This window comes from Leptodactylus fuscus, chromosome 5 (assembly GCF_031893055.1).
Source record: "Leptodactylus fuscus isolate aLepFus1 chromosome 5, aLepFus1.hap2, whole genome shotgun sequence".
NCBI lineage: Eukaryota > Metazoa > Chordata > Amphibia > Anura > Leptodactylidae > Leptodactylus > Leptodactylus fuscus.
This window is the reverse complement of record NC_134269.1, coordinates 37899098-37919720: the sequence shown is the minus strand read 5'-3', so window position 1 is coordinate 37919720 and position 20623 is coordinate 37899098. Positions and strand designations below refer to the sequence as shown.

Here is a 20623-nt window from a genome sequence, read left to right as displayed (position 1 = left end):
ACCAGGGATAGCCCCTTGAAAAGATGGAGGCTTGGAGGGTATTTGGAGCTTGAACAATACAAGTTTAGTTGTCAGATGTTCCTGAGGTTACCGAAATAGCTTTGTGTTCATTGCTTTCGCTCCCCCCACCCTAATCACACAGCATTTGGTGCTACCCACAATGTATCCAACAGGATTACAAGGGGAATATACTGAGCTGGTATCAAATATTCCTGGGTTCATTGCTCCAGGGGGAAGGGGAGGGAGGTAATACGTGTTATTCTGTGTGATTGACAAAGCAGGCACTGGTATATCTAGGTATATAAGGCAGTGGACACCCAGACCCCGATTCAGCATCTCAGAGACTTCACAAGGTGCCAGACCTCATAATGGAGAATAAACGGGTATTCTTTAACATAACCGCGGATGAGATCCCCTTGGGACAAGTGGTGATAGAGGTATGATGTGTGTATATACTGGGGTTATTAGATGAAGTTATATCCACTGCCTGCTTGTAGAATAATAGAATACGTTATTGGTCCGGGAGGAAATTTGGTAGTATATTATAAGCTATGCATGTATATGTACGCTACATTTTGGCATATGCTTTGTAGTTCCTTTGTGCTGCTCTCTATATTAGGCCTGGTCCTTATATTTCCATGAACAGAACAATATTTCATTCTATAGACATTAAAAAGTTAAACTTTTTTTCTGAAAATATAAATAATTAAACATTTTGCAGAATTTGAAAGAATTTCTCGAACCATCTTAGTGCTTGATATTTGGACCATGAATATAAGAACTTTCTATGGTCTGAAACTTGCAAGGAACCCAGACGTGATATATTTAGTGTGGCCAGGTTATCAGGCAGGGACATTACAAATATGAGAAGATACCCCGACCACAATAAGGTCAGCATGGCTGGTCAAGTGCCAGACCATAGAAAATTCCTGAAATATTGTTCAAATCTATTGGCAACCGATCAACACAACGGTGTCAGCACTATAATCATTAAGATACGTTGACATCTGCGCTGGATATATTGGACGAAAAAGTACTGCAAACTGTACTATTGCGCCAGTCGATTTTAGTAAAAAAAAATGGACACCCAATGGACCTTGTTATAGTCAATGGCATCCCTCGGGTTCCATTTTTATCTATTATTTTTGGGATCCATTTTTGACTGTTTTTCCAGTCCTCTGATGAAACAGAAGAACAGGCATGAAGGCATAGATGTGAACGTAGTGTCGCAGAAGTCTTTAAAATTCTACCAAATTTTTATTCTTATTTAGAAATATGGTTATAAGAATACCCATTTAATTTCTGCTCAGTTTTTGGTTCGGCGTGCTTGGATACATACCACAATCATGACATTCTCAGTATAGATTAAGGCTAGGTTCACATTTGAATTGGAATCTCTGTTAGGGTAAGTTCACACTGGGTTTTTTGGACCGGAATCTGAGGCGGAGGCCGCCTCAGGTTCTGGTCCAAAATACGGGTAGCTGCGACTGGATGTTGGTGCAGTGCCGCACCGGATTAGGCCCAAATGAATGGGGCTAGTTGGGAGGGAGTGTCTTCAGGCCTGAAAGAATCTCGCTTCTCGCTTCGCCGTTTGTTCCGGCTCCCGGAAAAAAATAACTGACCGGCTCCCATTGATTTCAATGGGAGCCGTCTTTCTGGTCAGGATTTTGAGGTCGTATCCGCCTCAAAATCCTGACAAAAAAGACGTCTCCCATTGAAATCAATGGGAGCTGGTCAGTTCTTTTTTCCGGGAGCCGTTTGTTCCGGCTCCTGGAAAAAGAAGCGAGATGCGACCTCAAAATCCTGACCAAAAAAACCCCGTGTGAACTTACCCTTAGAGACTCTGCCAACATTCCATCAAAAATTAATGGAGAGTATAATCCTGCATGGAGGATTTTTCTCTCCCCTGGTCTCAGTATAAAACCATCAGAAACCCAATGGACACAAGGCTGACCCCATTATAGTCTATGGGATACGCAGGTAACCACTTTTTTAGCAGGCTCTCCGTCTTTTGGGTCCCCTTTCGGACCCCAACGCTTGTGTGAATCTGGCGTAAGCAAAAGTGACCATTATGAAGCACAAGCCATCTTGACAATGCACAACATGCATTCCCCATCGTCCTACCTGTCCTTAGACTTGGCCCTTCTTTAAGGAATAAGAAGCCATTAATCATACGTCAGTGTTTTTCAGTGCTGGCCAGGATAAGGCTCTCTTCACATCTATGTTGTTCATTTCCCATTGTGCTGATCCATCATAGGAGCAGAACAACAAAAATGGCGTCAATGCCAGAGATGTCTCATGATGGACGCCAGTTGTGCTTCACTGACTATAACGTGGCCTGTCAGGTTTCCACTAGAGAAAGTAATGCTGAATGCTGAACTCATTTTGTTTGCATTTTGGCTCCTCGCATTTATAAGTGTCAATGGAGCCTTAAAGAGGTTGTACCACCAAGTAACCTGTCAAGGATCTTTTGTACATTCAACCTGACCAGAGCCAGACTAAATGTAAGGAATAAGTGGGACTGGTGACGGTCGGCACTCCCATTCACTTGCTTGTGAAGTCTGTGTAATAGACCATGAGCGGTCCTCCAGAGTGAAAGAGATACTCATTGTAACTACGCTCCATTCTGGCCAAGAGATGAAGACCCTGAACCCCTTACTACTACCTTACCATTCCCTAATAGGGCATATGAAAATGAGTTTTCTAACAATCCCTTGAAACCATCTTGAGGGGAGTCTGACAGTAGTAAATTGGTTATAAACCTAATCCCGATACCTTGTAGAGATGATTAAACATTTTCCAAATTTCCATGTACATTACTGTTTTATTCATATGCAAATGAGGAGAAAAGTGCTTTGCCCAGGAGCCTAGAACTGAGAACAAAGGTAAGCTAAGACATGTCCAAAGCACTTTTCCTCTCATTTGCATATCAATACATGCCAATTTACATGAAAATTATTTCAAATTTGGAAACTCTAGCACCTCTGCAAGATACTGTAGTTAGCGTAAAACCAATTCATTGTTGACAGACTCCCTTTAGGCTAAAGCCCCACTTTGCGTAAATGCAGCGTTTTCTGTTGCAAAAAGGAATGGAAAATAGAAAAGGCTAGGTTTACATTTGTGTTGGAGTGCACAAAATCCGTCTAAAACCCACTAAATTATCAAAGTGCCAATAAGGCGATTTAACCTCAATGCGGATCTACAATTGCGGATAGTTACGGACCCGCAAAATACAGTCATTTAAATAGATACTGTGTGATATAAATAGTGAAGGGCCCCCACACAGTATTATATGCTACAAAGTGGCCCCCAGACAGTATTATATGCATCACAGTAGGCCCACCAGACGGCATTATATGCTCCACAGTCGCCCCCCCAGTATTATAGGATTATCTTATCTTATATGCTCCACAGTAACCCCCACACAGTATTATATGCTCCACAGTAGGCCCCACACAGTATTATATGCTCCACAGTAGGCCCCACACAGTATTATATGCTCCACAGTAGCCCCCATACAGTATTATATGCTCCACAGTAGGCCCCACACAGTATTATATGCTCCACAGTAGTCCCTCCACCATAATATTATATGCTCCACAATAGACAGTATTATTTACTCCACAGTGAGTCCCCACCCACACATTATTATATGCTACACAGTACCTACCCTCACAGTATTATATGGTCCACAGTAGCCCCCCTCCCCACACACATATACACACACAGACACATATATACACACACACAGTATTATACTTACCTGAAGTCCCTGGAAGAGCAGCCATCGTTCTTCTGACTGCAGGCGCTGATGACTTACGTTATCATACATGCGTCGGGGCATATGTCATACTCTGCACTCAGTGTAGGCTGCGGTTGCGCGGACCTGCTGCCTACACTGACAGCTTTCAGCTCTATGTGCATTTGCACATAGAGCTGAAAGCAGTGATCCCTCACAAACAGCGAATCCCGTACCGGATTCCCTGTTAGTGAGCGATCCGGGCGACGGTGCATGTGCCAGCAGAGAGGGCTCTGCGTGCTATAGGTTCGCCATCACGGGTTTATGAGGTCTGTGGATAACCTCTTTTTCAGTGGACGGACTCTCCATCTTTCAGGCCCATATGCAGAACCTAGCGATAGAATCACTAATATTCCTCCCTTCTGCTAAATCCACTCCTGGCTTTGTCTCAAAAGATTGCAGCAAAATCTGCAAAAAGCTGCATTTCAGTAAAGTGTGACCTCAATCTTAAGGTTTTTCTATACTTAAAAAAAAAAAAAAGGGTTCCTCTACCCTTCCTTTCACCCTATACAGCCCCTATGCTGTCCCCTGCCTGTGGGCCCCACAAAACACACAATGGTCTGCCTATATGCTGTTTCCCAATAGCTGCCACATGGTCCACCTGTTCTCCAATATCAGCGGCTAGACAGATCAATCATTCTTATTCTCCCTGGATCTCATACAGTCTGGTCATAGCTTTCCAGCAGAGCTTTACTGTTTGCATAGGACGGACTTATGGAGATTCCACCCTAAGTAACAGGGGATAACTGGCATAGTTACATGGGCACTGTTAATTTATCAAGCAGCTGCCCCGAGCCGGACTGACCATCTCACTCTGAAAACATCCCATACTGGAATGTATAAGCTAGAAAGGCAACGTCACCGGAGGAAAAGCTCATAGAGGCAGCTTGTGGGTGCAGATTAGCTGCACAATGTCGTCTTTATGCAGGGTGTAGGCCTCATTACCTCACTATAATCTGATTTCATATACAGTGAGTGGAGTAATGTACCATAGTATACCTCTATATAGACCGACTGAACTCAAATTACCCTATTTTATCTACAAAATTTGTAGATACCTACAAAAATACAATACAAAATAGACCCCACCCACAACCCCTTCCCCTGTCCACCTTGAAGGGCTGATATCATCCATATGGAACAGTCCCTAAGACGGTATGCACAGCTTGATATCCTTGTGCCACCCGTGCCTCCATGGACCCATTAATTTCATTCAGGCCACAAAAATGGACAGATATAGGACCTGCCCTGAGCTTTGCCCCAGGTTCACAATCCCATACATGGGCCTGTGTATAGGGTCAATACAATAGAACATATGTATCGAGCCTAAGGTATAGGATTATGGTGTGGTGCTCAAATCTTAGATTTTGGTTCATGACATCATCAGGTGGACATCAGCAGAACAGGGGAATTCATTTGGATATTCCCATAGTAGACAATGAAGGGCAACACATTATATCTCAAGGAATAACAAGGAAGAAAGATGAAATAAATAGAAACACAACCAAGAGAGCCAGCAACTAAGTCACCTAGTCTCCCACAAGGAGTGTTCTAAGTCCCAGACCAGACGTATCCAGCCATAGGTCCCACAGGTCTTTTAATTTCTTATAGGGACCTCTTTTCAGGTAGAAGGGTAGTGTTCACTGTAGCTTGAAATTCAGACAATGTAGGGGGACCAGAATCTCTCTGGTGGACCTAATAATTCGAGGGCTTGCTAGAGGAGCCATAGGATCCCCAGTCATTGACTCTCTGTCAGTAATGTATCCTAGTAGGCATAGAATTGGGTATGTCTTAAGATTTCATTGATAAATCCACCCTACAAACTTGGTAACTCGTCTCCAGAAGGCACAAATTCCTAAGTAACTTCATGTTACATGTAGGAGATCAGCACATCTAGAACTGATGGAACTTTTGTCAATGTGATATACTGGTCCTGTGTGTATGGCAGATACTGTGCCAGCAGAACCAGTAAGGTCTTCTATTGGGTCTACTGAGGTGATGGAGTTCAGCACAAGTCATTGCTCCTTCCACCGCACCATTTAGTCCTGTATAATCTGTGTCTAATGTAACAGATGACATACCACGAGGGGAAATCCCATTATTAGGCTCAGATTACACTGTAGCTATTCATCCTAATCTGTGTCCAGTATTTGCCAAAATTGTGATGGCATACCAGACCAGCATAAAGCAGAGTAATAAATATTCCCTCTCTCTTGCATATTTTTTCAGCTGACGGCTGGGATGTGTTAGTCGCAATAGGATAATGTGTCATCTCCGTCAGAAGAGGAGAAGTATCTGCTGGTTCTGACTGTACCTTAAAGGGGTGCTCTACTGGAAAAGGAACTTGATATAAAGATGAAAGGTTATAGATTAAAGTAGAATATGGACCCTAAAAACGGCTTTCTTGGCTGTCTTACTTCATTAGAAGAATTCCAACTTTTTAAGATGGCTCCTGGAAAGTCAGGCTAAGATTCCAGCCTCAGCAAAAACTTCATCGGCCCCTGTTTTGTGATGACTGTGTCTTTACAGATAACCACATGGTCCCTCTCATGTTACGCTGGGTTCACACTAGTGCCCGGACTCCATTCTGAGTTCTGCAGAAGACGGACAGCTGTCAGACCGGGTCCGGCCGTGAGTGCTGGTGAGCGTTTTTTTAAACCGGACACAGGGTACTGCATGTCCGACTCTGTGTCCGTTTAAAAAAAACTGGTTTCACCGCAGAGAGGATAAAACGCTCACCAGCGCTCACGGCCGGACATCTTTCAAACCCATTCAAATGAATGGGTATGAGAGAGTCCTGCAGGTTTCCGTCTCCTGCCTCTGTTTTGTGCAGGAAACGGAAACTTGTATGAACGGAGACCGGGCGCAGATGTGAACGAGCCCTTACACACACTTCATTTCCCTTTGACTTACTTAGATTATTTCTTCATATATCTCAAATCTTCCTAATTTTTCTCACCACTGCAGACTGTAATGTGTCTTAAATTCTCACTTTCTACTTGCCGCTTCTTAGATGGTTCTTCTAATTTACTGCAACCTGCTGGGTGACGTCTAAGAGAGGAATCAAGATCACTAAAAAAAAAAATACTCTGTCTAATGGGGAGCCTGAAAAAATGCCACATGATCCTGTGGGTGAAACTGAGGAATATTCTCCAAAATCATACAGTCATTGGTCACCATTTTGGATGGGCATTGGCACTGCAGTCTATCCTAAAGATGACCATAAAGATGACAAATTTCTGCAAAAACAATCCCATTCTGATTCACTACATTTTAGTCGGAGAAAACTTAGCAAACAATTTGACGTGTGCTAACCTGACTACAGGGGCCACTCTTGTAGTCAGAATCAAAAACATAACAACGTAATTCTGTGCACCAGTAGCAAACAGGACTGTTTTAACACATTGATAGGCCCAGTGCTCCCCGCCCCATCATCACCACTTAGAAATACCTGACCCACACAAATGATGTGGCCCTCACATTTTATAATGCCTCCATAGTGTCCCCATACAATATAATGCCCCTCAGTGGCCCATCACACGATCAAATGCCCTTGCAGTTGCCTCTCAGACATTAACCTGTTCCACCTCAGACATTATATTGTAATGTTTCTCACCAGTTGCCCTCACAGTATAATGCCCCTCTCCTTGTGTGCCCACAATATAATATGTTGCCCCCGTCAGGACACCGTCAGGAAGCAGAGACATCAGCCAAATGGTGAATCAGCGGGTGAACAGCTCCTACCAAACATTGTACTCAATTCATCTGCACCCAGAGGATACAGATGACTTGGAGTCATGACATAATGGGGCGGCCCAGAACAGCAGGACAGCACTCTAAATGCAGGACTGGCCCAAGGGGGTCCCTGCTATCATAGGCCCCAGCGCAAGTGCACCATTGGCCCTATGGTTAAAGTGGCCTGGATAGCAAATACACTCAACACCGAAATAGAGCTAAGAAGGCAAACTAGGCTTATATTACATATATTACAAAGTGGTGGATTTTTATATTTATAGCTATGGGCATCAATATATCTTATATCTTGTATAGGAATTAGAGAAGTCATTTCTGAAACAAAGCTCACAAATGGCATCATACAATACTATAGCGTCTAAATAAAGTGAAGACAATGGTCTATATATTACCGGTTATGGACTCTAGATTTTAAGAACAGGGTTTTTATACTGACGGCCAGATTGGAGTCGGGAAGGATTTTTTTCCCCTGAAATGGGGCAATTGGCATGAGCCTCATGGGGTTCATCATGGATCAGCACTGTAGGGGATTGTAGGGTTATACGTTGAACTTGATGGACTGATGTCTTCATCCAACCTCATCTACTATGTACTATGTAACTATGTCTCCAGATCACCCACTGCCCAAATATAGATGAAATAAGGAAAGTCTCTATGTAAATCACTTTGCATTATCTAATGATAGCAGTGTCTGGTACAATGATCCATAGTGGCAGGAGTTAATACAAAGCCAAATGTGTAATGGAGATGATGCCGGGGCTTTAATTCCTATAACGCTTCAGGAGACAAATAAATTCCATCCTTTCAGCTCAACTAACCTTTATCGGGGATATCCCCATGGCTAGTTAAGCCTCTGATATAATGGAAATACATTCTCTTCAAGGATCAAAGGCATGTCAGTGCTAGCTGTATGACACCTCCACAGTCCACACTTACATGTCACCAATAAATTGTAAGCTCCTGGGGACAGGAACCTGATCCCCTTCTCTTTTATCTAAATATGTCCTCTCTGCTTTTGTAGTCTATGATATAAGTCAAGAGGGAATAGCTGAACAATGCGTCCTTCGCACACAAATGAGAACGGGGAGGAAGGGACTGTATGTTCTGGAATTCTCAGAAAATGTCTCAAGAAGTATCAGGAACCTGTCACCTACGGGATAAGTTATGACAGCTGCTAAAAAATGTATGAAAGGGATTTCATGCATATGGTATAAGTGCATGTACGTCAAAGCACTTGTACCATACACTTCTTCCCACTGACACCCCACAGGCCAAAAATAGTATGGTAATAAAGAATATAGAAGATATGGGAAATATCCGCAAGCATCTATTGTTGGTGTACGCTCAATATAGGTATCGAACGGGACGTGCAATGATATAGAAGCAGATGTCAACCGATTAAAACAAGGGACAAAGGAATTACGTCCCAAATCTGACTAATCCTCGGCCAGCCGTATCGGAGCCGCTTTAAAATCCCACAGCCCCCAGCATGCCTCATTACAATCCTAGGATTAGTGTGCTAGTAGATCAGGGGTTAAATAATAGCCGCCCCCATCCAACCGCGTGCGCTGGGTACGTTTTTAGGGCGTCTCTATGTTTATAGGAGTTTAGTCTCTGGTTACCACCTATAGTTCAAAGACATAGTTCTAGGTACAAAGCTGGTGTGTGACCCCCACTGAGGACAGGGACTGGTGTATGTGAATGCACTGTGTATAGGGCTGCGGAATATCCAAGAAGAATGAAATAAAGAATGACAGCATGAAATATCTCTGCAGTGAGACACTTGCTGCCTTCTGGTTTACTGCGGGATTTAGGCCAAGCACACTGCAGGGTTTGTCGCCCCAGGGATGCTGCTGCTATAGCACGAAAGCTGTCGGTGGGAGGAGTCATGGCGTCATTGTGTGTGGGAGCAGAACGCAGGACTGACTGCAAGATGTGAGAGTGTCTGACTCAGACAAAGCAAGACACCCGCCAGATGTCATCACCAGGGAGACAAGAAGACCCTGCAAGTGCACACCAGAAACATGGTCAACACTGAGAAGAAAGCGGAGCAAACAATGTCATACCAAAAGTCCTGACAGCTGTTACTGGCTGTTCTAGGCTGAAGTCACACATTGCGGAAATGCAGCTTTTTTTGACGCAGATTTTGATGCGTTTTTCTGAGCCAATGCCAAGAATGGCTACAAAAGCAAAGTGACATATAATGCAAGCTTTTATACTTCTCCCTTCTGCTAAATCCACACCTGGCTTTGGCTCAAAAAACTGCAAAAAAAATTACAGCTTTTTTGTAAGGGCTAGTTCACATGGAGGAAGTTGGCAGAGGATTTTGAGCCTCAAAATCCGCTGCCAAAAATGGCTCCCATTGACTTCAATGGGAGCTGCTCGCTTCTTTTTATCACTAGCTAGTAGCGGAAAAAGAAGCCACATGCCCCTTCTTCCCGCAGATTGCGCGGCTCAATCAGAGGCGCCGTCCACGGTGCGAGGCTCCCTCCCAATTAGGCCCATTCATTTGGGCCTAATCCAGAGCAGAATGCCGCGCTGGGATGCCAGTGCACTGCGACTGCTGCTACCTCTGCTCAGAGAACTTGTTGTGCAGACAGTGACTGATGTGATTGGCCAATTATGCCCCTTTTTAGGGAACACATTGTGGGTAGTGCAAAAACACAAGTCGAAAGAGAAAACAGTTCAGGAAATCGCTCGCCTAGAGTAGTTGCTCCTCCAGAACTCATGTTCGCTATGTGAAGAATTGGACTCCCTGGAACCAGTGGCGTTACTACCGCCATAGCAGCAGAGGCAGCTGCCACAGGGTCTGGAACATTAGGGGGCCCGGTGACAGCCGCTACCGCTGCGGTTTTTCTTTTTTAATAGAGTTACTCCAGCCGGTAACGGGCCCTATTTACTTATGATCCTGGCAGGGCCGGGATCGGTAAGTGACACCGCGGGCCCCACAAGCACTATCATTATACTCGGGGGTCTTTTCAGACCCCCGAGTATAATGATTGGAGGCCAGAGAGAGATAAGAAACATAAAAAACACTGTTACTTACCTCTCCACAATCCGGGCAGGCTTAAGGCCTAGCCGTCTGACATCTCATGACCCCGGCCTGTGTCCCGGGTCATGTGACGTCTGACGTCATTGAATATGGACTACAGCAGAGGCCGACAGCGGAGGACTGCAGCAGAACCGGGAGATAGGTGAGTAACAGTGTTTTTTTTAAATGTTTTTTTTCCCCTGGGTCTCTGATTATTATACTCTGGGGTGTGCACTATGGAGAATAATAGAGCACGCAGGAATGCGTAGGAGGGGTCGGTCGAGGTCTTCGGTGTCGGTTGGGGGGGGTCCAAAGTTCGCCACGGGGCCCCGCCATTCCTAGTTACGCCACTGCCTGGAACAGTTATCGAAATCTCCTGACCACCACTATACAGCATTAATGAATGTTCCTTAGGTGCTCTGGCACCCTATGAAGCCTCATCCAAATGGTGCCAGAGTTTTGTTTTTCTTGGAAACTGAAGCCTATGGGAAATTTGGGCTGTGTTTCATTTTCTATGAACCAATTCATCCATTTCTAGTTGTGGCTGTCACTTATCTCTGCCCCTTTAAGTGATAATCCCATTTTACACAATTCCAGCATATTCATAGGATATGTCATTAGTGTCTGAAAGGTGAGGTCCCCAACTCTGGGACATTTATCTATTGTGCAGTGGGGCCCAGGATCCCTATGGTGGCCTCACAGTAGTCAATGGAGAGGTTGTTGTGCTTACATAAGACCCTCATGTCTATGGGCATTCTGAAAAGAGCCAAGCATGCAGTGTCCCTTGTCATTTATAGGATATCCTTAATAGATACGTTGGGCCGAGGCGTTCCTACCCCACAAAGTGGTGAGTGAGCCACAGAACGCGAGTTGTGGCAAGAAAGGACCTTGCGCCAATTTTTACTGAAACTAGAATATACCTATAACATGGTGCCATTGTAGATCAAGGTATCTATCTATAGCAGTGGTTCTTAACCAGGGTTCGATCGAACCCTAGGCCCTATGCACGGTTCATTTTGTGTACCAGTAAAAAAAACCCATATACCTATGTCTTAAATTTGGAAAAACAATCATATTTGATTTATGACTAAAGAAGGGTTCGGTGAATGTGCATATGAAACTGGTGGGTTCGGTACCTCAAACAAGGTTAAGAACCACTGATCTATAAGCTCTCTAAGACCTCATAGACCTTTATATACAATGTGTTGGACTAATCTGTGTTCTTATCTTTTTTTTTTAGCTCCGGTTTGATATCGTGCCCAAGACTGCTGGTGAGTAGCACATACAGGCCATGGAGATATGGAGGGCATCTCGTAATGTGTTACACTCAGTGTCAGACAGGCCCACCAGAGTACCACAGGATCTTCTGGTGGGCCCAGTCTCTAACACAATACTGCTCCAGCAGAAGATGTCAAAATTTGAAGGGAACCATGGACTATTTCCTATGGGTTGCTGGAAGGTGGGCCTTGATGGACCCAATAAACCTGAGTCTGACATTGGCTACACTAACATGTATCATAATGTTAAAAAGCATTTCTGGAGCCCAAATGTGATCAATATTTAAGCAAAGTCTATGGGGAGCCAGCTCAGTAGTGATCTAATACTCCAGGACTGTGTGTCAATAGCTGTTAATTTTAGGGTCATCGCACACACACTTTTTCACAGCAGGCAGAGATGGTATTGTCTCTAGCGGCTGATGGGATTTTGTGCTGAGGCATTGTTGGATTGACAGCAGAGTATAGGGAAAGAGGTCTCTAAAAATGAAGCTGAACAATATGCATAAAACTGCAGATTGTGAAGGACAATTGGATGTCAGGATGGAAAAATGGCGTTTTTGATAGACTTCCTCTTTGTGCGTGTCACTGGGCTGTGACTGAACATCACGGATGGCACATGGATGATATCTGTGTGCTGCTTGTGCACAGCCCATACCTCCATGGCCCCATTCATTAAGGCCAGTGAACACGGTCCACAAAATGGACAGGAATAGGACCTGTCCAGAACTTACGGCCCCATAGATCAGACTATGAGAAACATGGTTGTGTGTAAGGAGCCATAGAAATGAATGGGTCAATGTGCTAGTCATGGCACATGTGCACACGATCCTGTGCATTAGGCCTAAAACCCAGGACCCCAGAGCTACAAGGGAGCAATGTTAACCACTGAGCCACACTGCTGCCCACAATATTTTACAACATGTTTTCTTGTCTGAATGCTTTTCTTAAAGCTAAGTTTACTTGAACCCTTTCAATAGGCTATGTGCTGTCTTATCTGCTTGCAGAAAATTTCCTTAAGCTATGTACAGGCGAAGTTGGCTATGGATACAAGGGCTGCACTTTCCACCGCATCATCCCTAACTTCATGTGCCAGGTATTTACCTGTGGCCTAGTTCTCCTTATATATTGTATATACGTTACTATTAGCCTGATATATCATTATATAGTTTGTGTCAGGACCATAGTACATGAAAGGAGAAGGGTCCAGTTACAGACTTTGCATCGGTACAGAGGTTATGCCATGAAACCAGGGGCATAGACATTTTTACAGAATGGGAACACATCAATATCATAGATAGCACATGGTAAGGAAAGGGGGGGGGGGCTGTTACATATTCTGTATCAAGGCCTAAGAGATTTAAGTTACATCTTAAGCCTCGTTCACACGGGGCATAGAACTGTGTATTTGGTCCTGATTCTAGCGCGGCTTCTGACAGTTGCGGCTTCCCGCTCCGGAGTAGGCTCAAATGAATGGGCCTAGTCCGGAGGGTGCTGTCGCGAGGCGGACGCCAGGGCTGACTCAGCCGCGGAATCCACCTGAAGAAACGACAGCTCAGTTCTTTTTTCCGTGAGTCGGAACATACCGCTCAAGGAAAAAAATAATCTAGCGGTCTACATAGACCTCTATTGTGAGGGGGTGGATTCTGCGGTGCCCTGTGTGAACGAGCCCTTACTAAGACTTGAGAATATGGGTGTTCTACCTCTGTTATGAATGCAGTCATGGCGAAGGCAGAGGAACCCCTGGCGGATGCAGATTCACCCCTGCCCCCATTCATCAGAACACACATTTTGATTCCAAACTTAGAACATATACAATATACAGAGACAGAACTTAAAGGGATTGTCCATCCACAGCAAGTTACCACCTATCCACCTCTGGGACCCAATCTTGAGAACTGGGGTGTTTTGCACCCCTGTTTTGAATGGAGCAGTTGGTTGGATAGCTGATTGGGGACGGTGAAGTGGCTTAATGGTTCTCAAGATTGGGTCCCACTAGTGAATGGGAGTAACCTGCCGTGGCTAGTCAAGCCCTTTGAGGCATAACTTAAAATGCACCAATTGTACCAAATTGTTGGTTCAAACTATAAGTTTAATGCAAGCCAACCAAACAGTGAAGTAAGGGAGAAAAAGTATCTACGATGTCTGGCAAGATGCTGTCATGCAGGGTCATGAGTTTGCAGCGTCTTCTGCCTGGTTTCGTTTGAAGTTGTCTACATTAAAGACGCCAATTATACATTTTCCTTACCATAAGAAGAGCCAGGTTCTTTCATCTCACCCTCCTCTCTTCTCTATGACCACCATGACATATTCCCACCCTATTATCTTTATTTTCCATTGCTCCTCACTCCAGGGAGGCGACTTCACCAATCATAATGGTACAGGTGGAAAGTCAATATATGGTGGAAAGTTCGAAGACGAGAATTTCAACTTGAAGCACAGCGCTCCAGGCACCATCTCTATGGCCAATGCAGGGCCCAACAGCAATGGCTCTCAGTTCTTCATCTCAACTATCAAGGCTGACTGGTAAGCATAAAGACACTAAAGGGAGTCTGTCAGCAGAATACAGCATATCAACCCAGATCTACAGATAGTGAAGTATGTAAGTTATGGCCAACTGAGTCAAACAATGTTACCCCATGTGAATCACTGCCTCCATTGCTGAGATATCGGAATTTTTTCAATATGCAAATTAGCACTTTAGAATAACAAGGGAGTTGCACCCTTGTTGCTCCAAAGAGCTAGGGGGAAACACCATTTGATTCAGGTGGCCCTAACCGCAGTTGGTTTGATACACTGGATTCTGGTGACAGCCACATTTTAAAGGGGTCTCCACCACTATTACTATATTTATCAATATCAAATTGGTTGAGGTCCGGCTTCCAGCACCCTGACAATCAGCCATTTGCCTAAGCTGCAGTGTATTGGATGCTATACAGCTGCATATGCTGTCTAGTGGTCAGCAATGGTACTGCAAACTCAGTCCATAATGGGACAGATTTTAGCACCGTTCCCAGCCGCTACAAAGTGTACAGATCTGTATAATTCCTATATACTGCCACTTGGGCAAACAGCTGATCAGCAAGGGTGCTGGGAGTTGGACCCAACCAATCTAATATTAATGTCCTATCTTAAGGATAGATCTTCAACAATCAAGTCGTAGGGTTTATAAGTGCAATCCTTGTTTCTTGAACCACCTTTATTCTACATTGTATCTCTAGTCCGCTCTTTTCTTCTTGTCCGCAGGCTCAATGGTAAGCACGTAGTGTTTGGCAGTGTCGTTGAAGGAATGGAGGTGGTAAAGAAGATGGAAAGTTATGGCTCCAACAGTGGAAAGACCAGCAAGAAGATTGTTATTGCCGATTGTGGAATTCTAGAAGAGGCAACAACTGCTTAATAACCATGACACCATACATAGCATAACATACTATACAACATGACTGGCATACATGACATTACTGCCTTCAGCATGTACAAGAGCAACACAAGCCTCTGCCACGTCCTAATGTGCTAGGACTCATCAATTTATTTAATAAGCACTGTGGGAATTCCCATTCTCCATGACACTGCCCCCTACTGCTTAAAGCCATACCAGCCTTAGACAGGCTGGCCATAGACAGCTTAGGCTGACAACTTTCTCTCCTGTCTTCCCTATAAGCATGTATGCTCAATAGGGCCAATGTCAGTTCAGCCGCCGCCAGTGTCTGCTGTGTGACATATTCAGTGCTTGTTTTCATGTAAGGTGCAAAATACGACACAGATGTGAACAGAGCCATAAGGTTTTGTTACATTTGCATTCAGGACTTACATACATGCATGACGCCAAAGACGAGTCATAGCCTTCTGACTCTCTACTGCAATACCTACCTACGGGAAGGTCTACTGTTTACGTCTAGAAGACCCATCTCAGGGCTCCTTCTTATTTTATGTGTATTCGATGTTTAAATTGGAAATAAAATGCTGAAATAATGAAATAACCATAATGTTACGTGTCTTACATGTATACCGTGTGCCACATGATAGACAGAAGGTCACAACGATAGCATGTGTGGGAAAGAGAGTAGAAGAAGCGACGTCTGTGTTCCGGGAGATGAAACATTATCATTATATGGACACTACAAGTCCCTTAGTAAAGGGGCAGAACTGTTTGGGTTATTGGATCCAGTCCAGAAAAACATTCACATTTCTTGTTGCAATGCAAATAGGTCACAAGCCATAAATTTGTTTTTTCAATATCAATCAATGGCATTCCAACTATATAGATAGCATTTCTGCTTTCATCAATCTGTCATCGCCATTCCAATTATATAGATAGTAAAACATGCTGCAATATGTTTAAGGATTAAAGCAAATCATGGGATTTTATCATTTTCAGGACTGCCCCTCTTTATTTTCAGTTTTCATAATATGTGTCACCCTGTTCTTGGTCTAATTTATGGCCTGTTCACCAGGTGGGGGTAAAGTACATGATTGCTCCTTAACCACTTCCGGACCGCCCATAGACTATTTACGTCCAGAAAGTGGTTGCCTTATTCTAACAGGACGTACCGGTACGTCCAATCAGAATACAGCAGCTGCACGAGATTGTGCAGCTGCTGATACTGGGAGCTGGCTGTAATTTCAGCCGGAGCTCCCAGAGAGAAGGCAGGGAAGGTTTATTACCTTCCCTGCCTTCTCAATTGCTGTGTATAAAACCCCTTTAAGGTCATGTATCATGTCGGGAAGTTAGCTCAGTAGAAGCAGTGGTGCAGACCCAAACAGTCAAGATAGGGACACAAAATATGCAACAAACTGGTTTATTATGAAAAAAATCAGGAAAATAAATAAACCTTGATTTCAGGCACAAAATGAGCAAAACAAAATACAGCCTTAACTTCAGGCAAAATCAAAATAACAACCTGCTCGTCTGAGCACTAACTAAACAGTAGGTTAACCTAACTATACGTGTGGCTTACTAGCAGCCACATAAACAAAACAGGAGCAATATAGTCTCACTGGACTCAGGGTTACAGGACAGAACCAAGCACCTCCTTTCACCTCATGGATCTGCACTGGAATGCAGGAGCTGCAGCCTTTTCTGGCCCAGTAATGAGCCAAGGATCTACATCTGGGCTGAGGCCTACTACAGATCCGGCCTGGACCACATATAGGTCAGAAACCATGGGCTGATATACCTGGACTCCAGCACTCTGCCTGTCACCTTCTCACAATCAATAGAAAGCAACATTGGACATCACTATATTTACAAAAAAAAACCCTGAATCTTGCCATTTTTACTCTGACCACTGTGCCTTATTATAAGGATGGGTTTATCTTTACTATTTAGTCCATTATTTTGTTCCTACGATGAAACAAAACAATGCAGATGTGAACTCATTCCAATGGAAGCACAGGCATACATGTGTACATACATACAGTCCTATGAAAAAGTTTGGGCCCCCCTATTAATCTTAATCATTTTTAGTTCTAAATATTTTGGTGTTTGCAGCAGCCATTTCAGTTTGATATATCTAATAACTGATGGACACAGTAATATTTCAGGATTTAAATGAGGTTTATTGTACTAACAGAAAATGTGCAATATGCATTAAACAATGTACAGACAAGAAAAACACTCTATAGTGCAGAAAATGTTGCTCACTTAATCCAATTATAATCCAAAAAGAGCAATCAAAATATAAGACTTAACGTTTAATGATATAAGTTAAAAGTATAAATATACACAAAAATATATAAAAAGTCACACATCTGACATGTCACCTCATAGAAAACAATGGAACAACTCCACAACCACGGAATAGTTTACAGTGAACCCGGTGGTCCCAAGTAAGGTAACCAATCACACTTACCTGACTTCAAACCGTGATAGGAAAATTCCAAAAAGGACCAAAAGGGAAAATTCCAAAAGAGGCCATTTCATGTGAAAATAGAGTGAAATATAGAGAATAACGTCAGTCCCTATAGGATAGTCTTGGGAAGGGACTAAAATCACCCTAAAGCCTAATACAGGGTCACCGCCCTACATAGCCAGTGCCCTGACTGGAACCTCACCCTAATTCAGGGTCCGTCCCTAATTAACCCTTTCCAACAATTTCTATATGCCAAAGTAAGAAGGGCTAGTAAAACGCACAATAGCATTCAAACAAAAAGCATGACCCGACATGCACGTTTCGTGGTATGCAATGTAAATAAATGCACCCACTCATCAGGGGTAAATGGCAATAAAATGTTTTTTGCTCTATCAAAGCATATAGGCTTACAGTAGAGATCGTGCCTTCACTCATCCACATGTATATGTATCGCTCATTAACATACATCCATACAGAGTGTAAATGGATAGTGAAAGGAAGAGATATAGTCAGATATAGACCAAATGACTTGAACAGCCGTCTAAACTCATCCAAGTCCATAAACACTCCGGAGTGCCAGCAAGTGTGCGTCTCTTCCAGCCAAAACCCTTCTCTTAAGAATATTTGCCTAGAAAATGAACTTTATCCCCCAAAACACATTTCAACATCATTGCAGCCCTGTCTTAAAAGGACCAGATAACATCGTTTCAGTGATTGCTCCATTAACACAGGTGTGGGTGTTGATGAGGACAGGGCTGGAGATCAATCTGTCATGATTAAGTAAGAATGACACCACTGGACACTTTACAAGGAGGCTGGTGCTTGGCATCATTGTTTCTCTTCTGTTAACCATGGTTATCTCTAAAGAAACACATGCAGTCATCATTGCACTGCACAAAAATGGCCTAACAGGGAAGAGTATCGCAGCTAGAAAGATTGCACCTCAGTCAACAATCTATCGCATCATCAAGAACTTCAAGGAGAGAGGTTCCATTGTTGGCAAAAAGGCTTCAGGGAGCCCAAGAAAGGCCAGCAAGCACCAGGACTGTCTCTTAAAAGTGTTTCAGCTGCGGGATCGGGCTACCAGCAGTGCAGAGCTTGCTCAGGAATGGCAGCAGGCAGGTGTGAGTGCATCTGCACGCACTGTGAGGTGGAGACTCTTGGAGCAAGGCCTGGTCTCAAGGAGGGCAGCAAAGAAGCCACTTCTCTCCAGAAAAAATCGGGGACAGACTGATATTCTGCAAAAGGTACAGGGAGTGGACTGCTGAGGACTGGGGTAAAGTCATTTTCTCTGATGAATCCCCTTTTTGATTGTTTGGGACATCTGGAAAACAGCTTATTCGGAGAAGACGAGGTGAGCGCTACCACCAGTCTTGTCTCATGCCAACTGTAAAGCATCCTGAAACCATTCATGTGTGGGGTTGCTTCTCAGCCAAGGGAATCGGCTCTCACAGTCTTGCCTAAAAACACAGCCATGAATAAAGAATGGTACCAGAATGTCCTCCAAGATTAACTTCTCCCAACCGTCCAAGAGCAGTTTGGCCATCAACAATACCTTTTCCAGCATGATGGAGCACCTTGCCATAAAGCAAAGGTGATAACTAAATGGCTCAGGGAACAAAACATAGAGATTTTGGGTTCATGGCCTGGAAACTCCCCAGATCTTAATCCCATTGAGAACTTGTGGTCAATCATCAAGAGACGGGTGGACAAACAAAAACCTACAAATTCTGACAAAATGCAAACATTGATTGTGCAAGAATGGACTGCTATCAGTCAGGATTTGGTCCAGAAGTTGATTGAGATCATGCCAGGGAGAATTGCAGAGGTCCTGAAGAAGAAGGGTCAACACTGCAAATATTGACTTGCTGCATTAACTCATTCTGTCAATATAAGCCTTTGTTACTCATAATATGATTGCAATTATATTTCTGTATGTGATAAAAACATCTGACAAATACACATAAAAACCAGAGGCCAGCAGATCATGTGAAAATAGAAGATTTGTGTCATTCTCAAAACTTTTGGCCATGACTGTATATTTATACTTTTAACTTATATCATTAAATGTTAAGTCTTATATTTTGATTGCTCTTTTTGGATTACAATATGCATTAAACCAAAATTTGACCAGTGCAAAATTTTGGTACCCTTATCATTTTATTGATTTGAATACTCCTAACTACTTTTTACTGACTTACTGAAGCACAAAATTGGTTTTGTAACCTCAGTGAGCTTTGAACTTCATAGCCAGGTGTATCCAATCATGAGAAAAGGTTAAATACCACCTTAAATAGGTGGCCAATTGCAAGTTGTTCTCCTATTTTAATCTCCTCTGAAGAGTGGCATCATGGGCTACTCAAAACAACTCTCAAATGATCTGAAAACAAAGATTTTTTTCAACATAGTTGTTCAGGGGAAGGATACAAAAAGTTGTCTGAGAGATTTAACCTGTCAGTTTCCACTGTGAGGAACATAGTAAGGAAATGGAAGACCACAGGGACAGTTCTTGTTAAGCCCAGAAGTGGCAGGCCAAGAAAGATATCAGAAAGGCAGAGAAGAAGAACGGTGAGAACAGTCAAGGACAATCCACAGACCACCTCCAAAGAGCTGCAGCATCATCTTGCTGCAGATGGTGTCACTGTGCATCGGTCAACAATACAGCGCACTTTGCACAAGGAGAAGCTGTATGGGAGAGTGATGAGAAAGAAGCCGTTTCTGCAAGCACGCCACAAATAGAGTTGCCTGAGGTATGAAAAAGCACATTTGGACAAGCCAGCTTCATTTTGGAAGAAGGTCCTGTGGACTGATGAAACAAAGATTGAGTTGTTTGGTCATACAAAAAGGCGTTATGCATGGCGTCCAAAAAAAACAGCATTCCAAGAAAAACACTTGCTACCCACTGTACAATTTGGTG

General features: G+C 43.5%; 1 protein-coding gene across 1 annotated transcript; it reads left to right on the top strand.

Annotated features, from left to right (window-relative positions):
* The first annotated feature begins 259 nt into the window (after positions 1-259).
* Positions 260-15332, top strand: LOC142204820 (peptidyl-prolyl cis-trans isomerase-like). The gene is made up of 5 exons (XM_075276143.1): positions 260-437; positions 11824-11854; positions 12865-12953; positions 14211-14383; positions 15104-15332. Exons 1-5 carry the CDS (start codon positions 369-371, stop codon positions 15252-15254), a joined length of 513 nt encoding a protein of 170 aa, XP_075132244.1. The 5' UTR covers positions 260-368; the 3' UTR covers positions 15255-15332.
* The last annotated feature ends 5291 nt before the right edge of the window (positions 15333-20623 follow it).

What these genes read in the sequence shown, in the direction of transcription:
- LOC142204820 (XM_075276143.1), top strand. Translation starts at nt 369, where the DNA reads ATGGAGAATAAACGGGTATTCTTTAACATAACCGCGGATGAGATCCCC. An exon ending in TGGGACAAGTGGTGATAGAG is followed by an intron (nt 438 to 11,823) that starts GTATGATGTGTG and finishes TTTTTTTTTTAG; the next exon opens with CTCCGGTTTGATATCGTGCC. An exon ending in TCAACTATCAAGGCTGACTG is followed by an intron (nt 14,384 to 15,103) that starts GTAAGCATAAAG and finishes TCTTGTCCGCAG; the next exon opens with GCTCAATGGTAAGCACGTAG.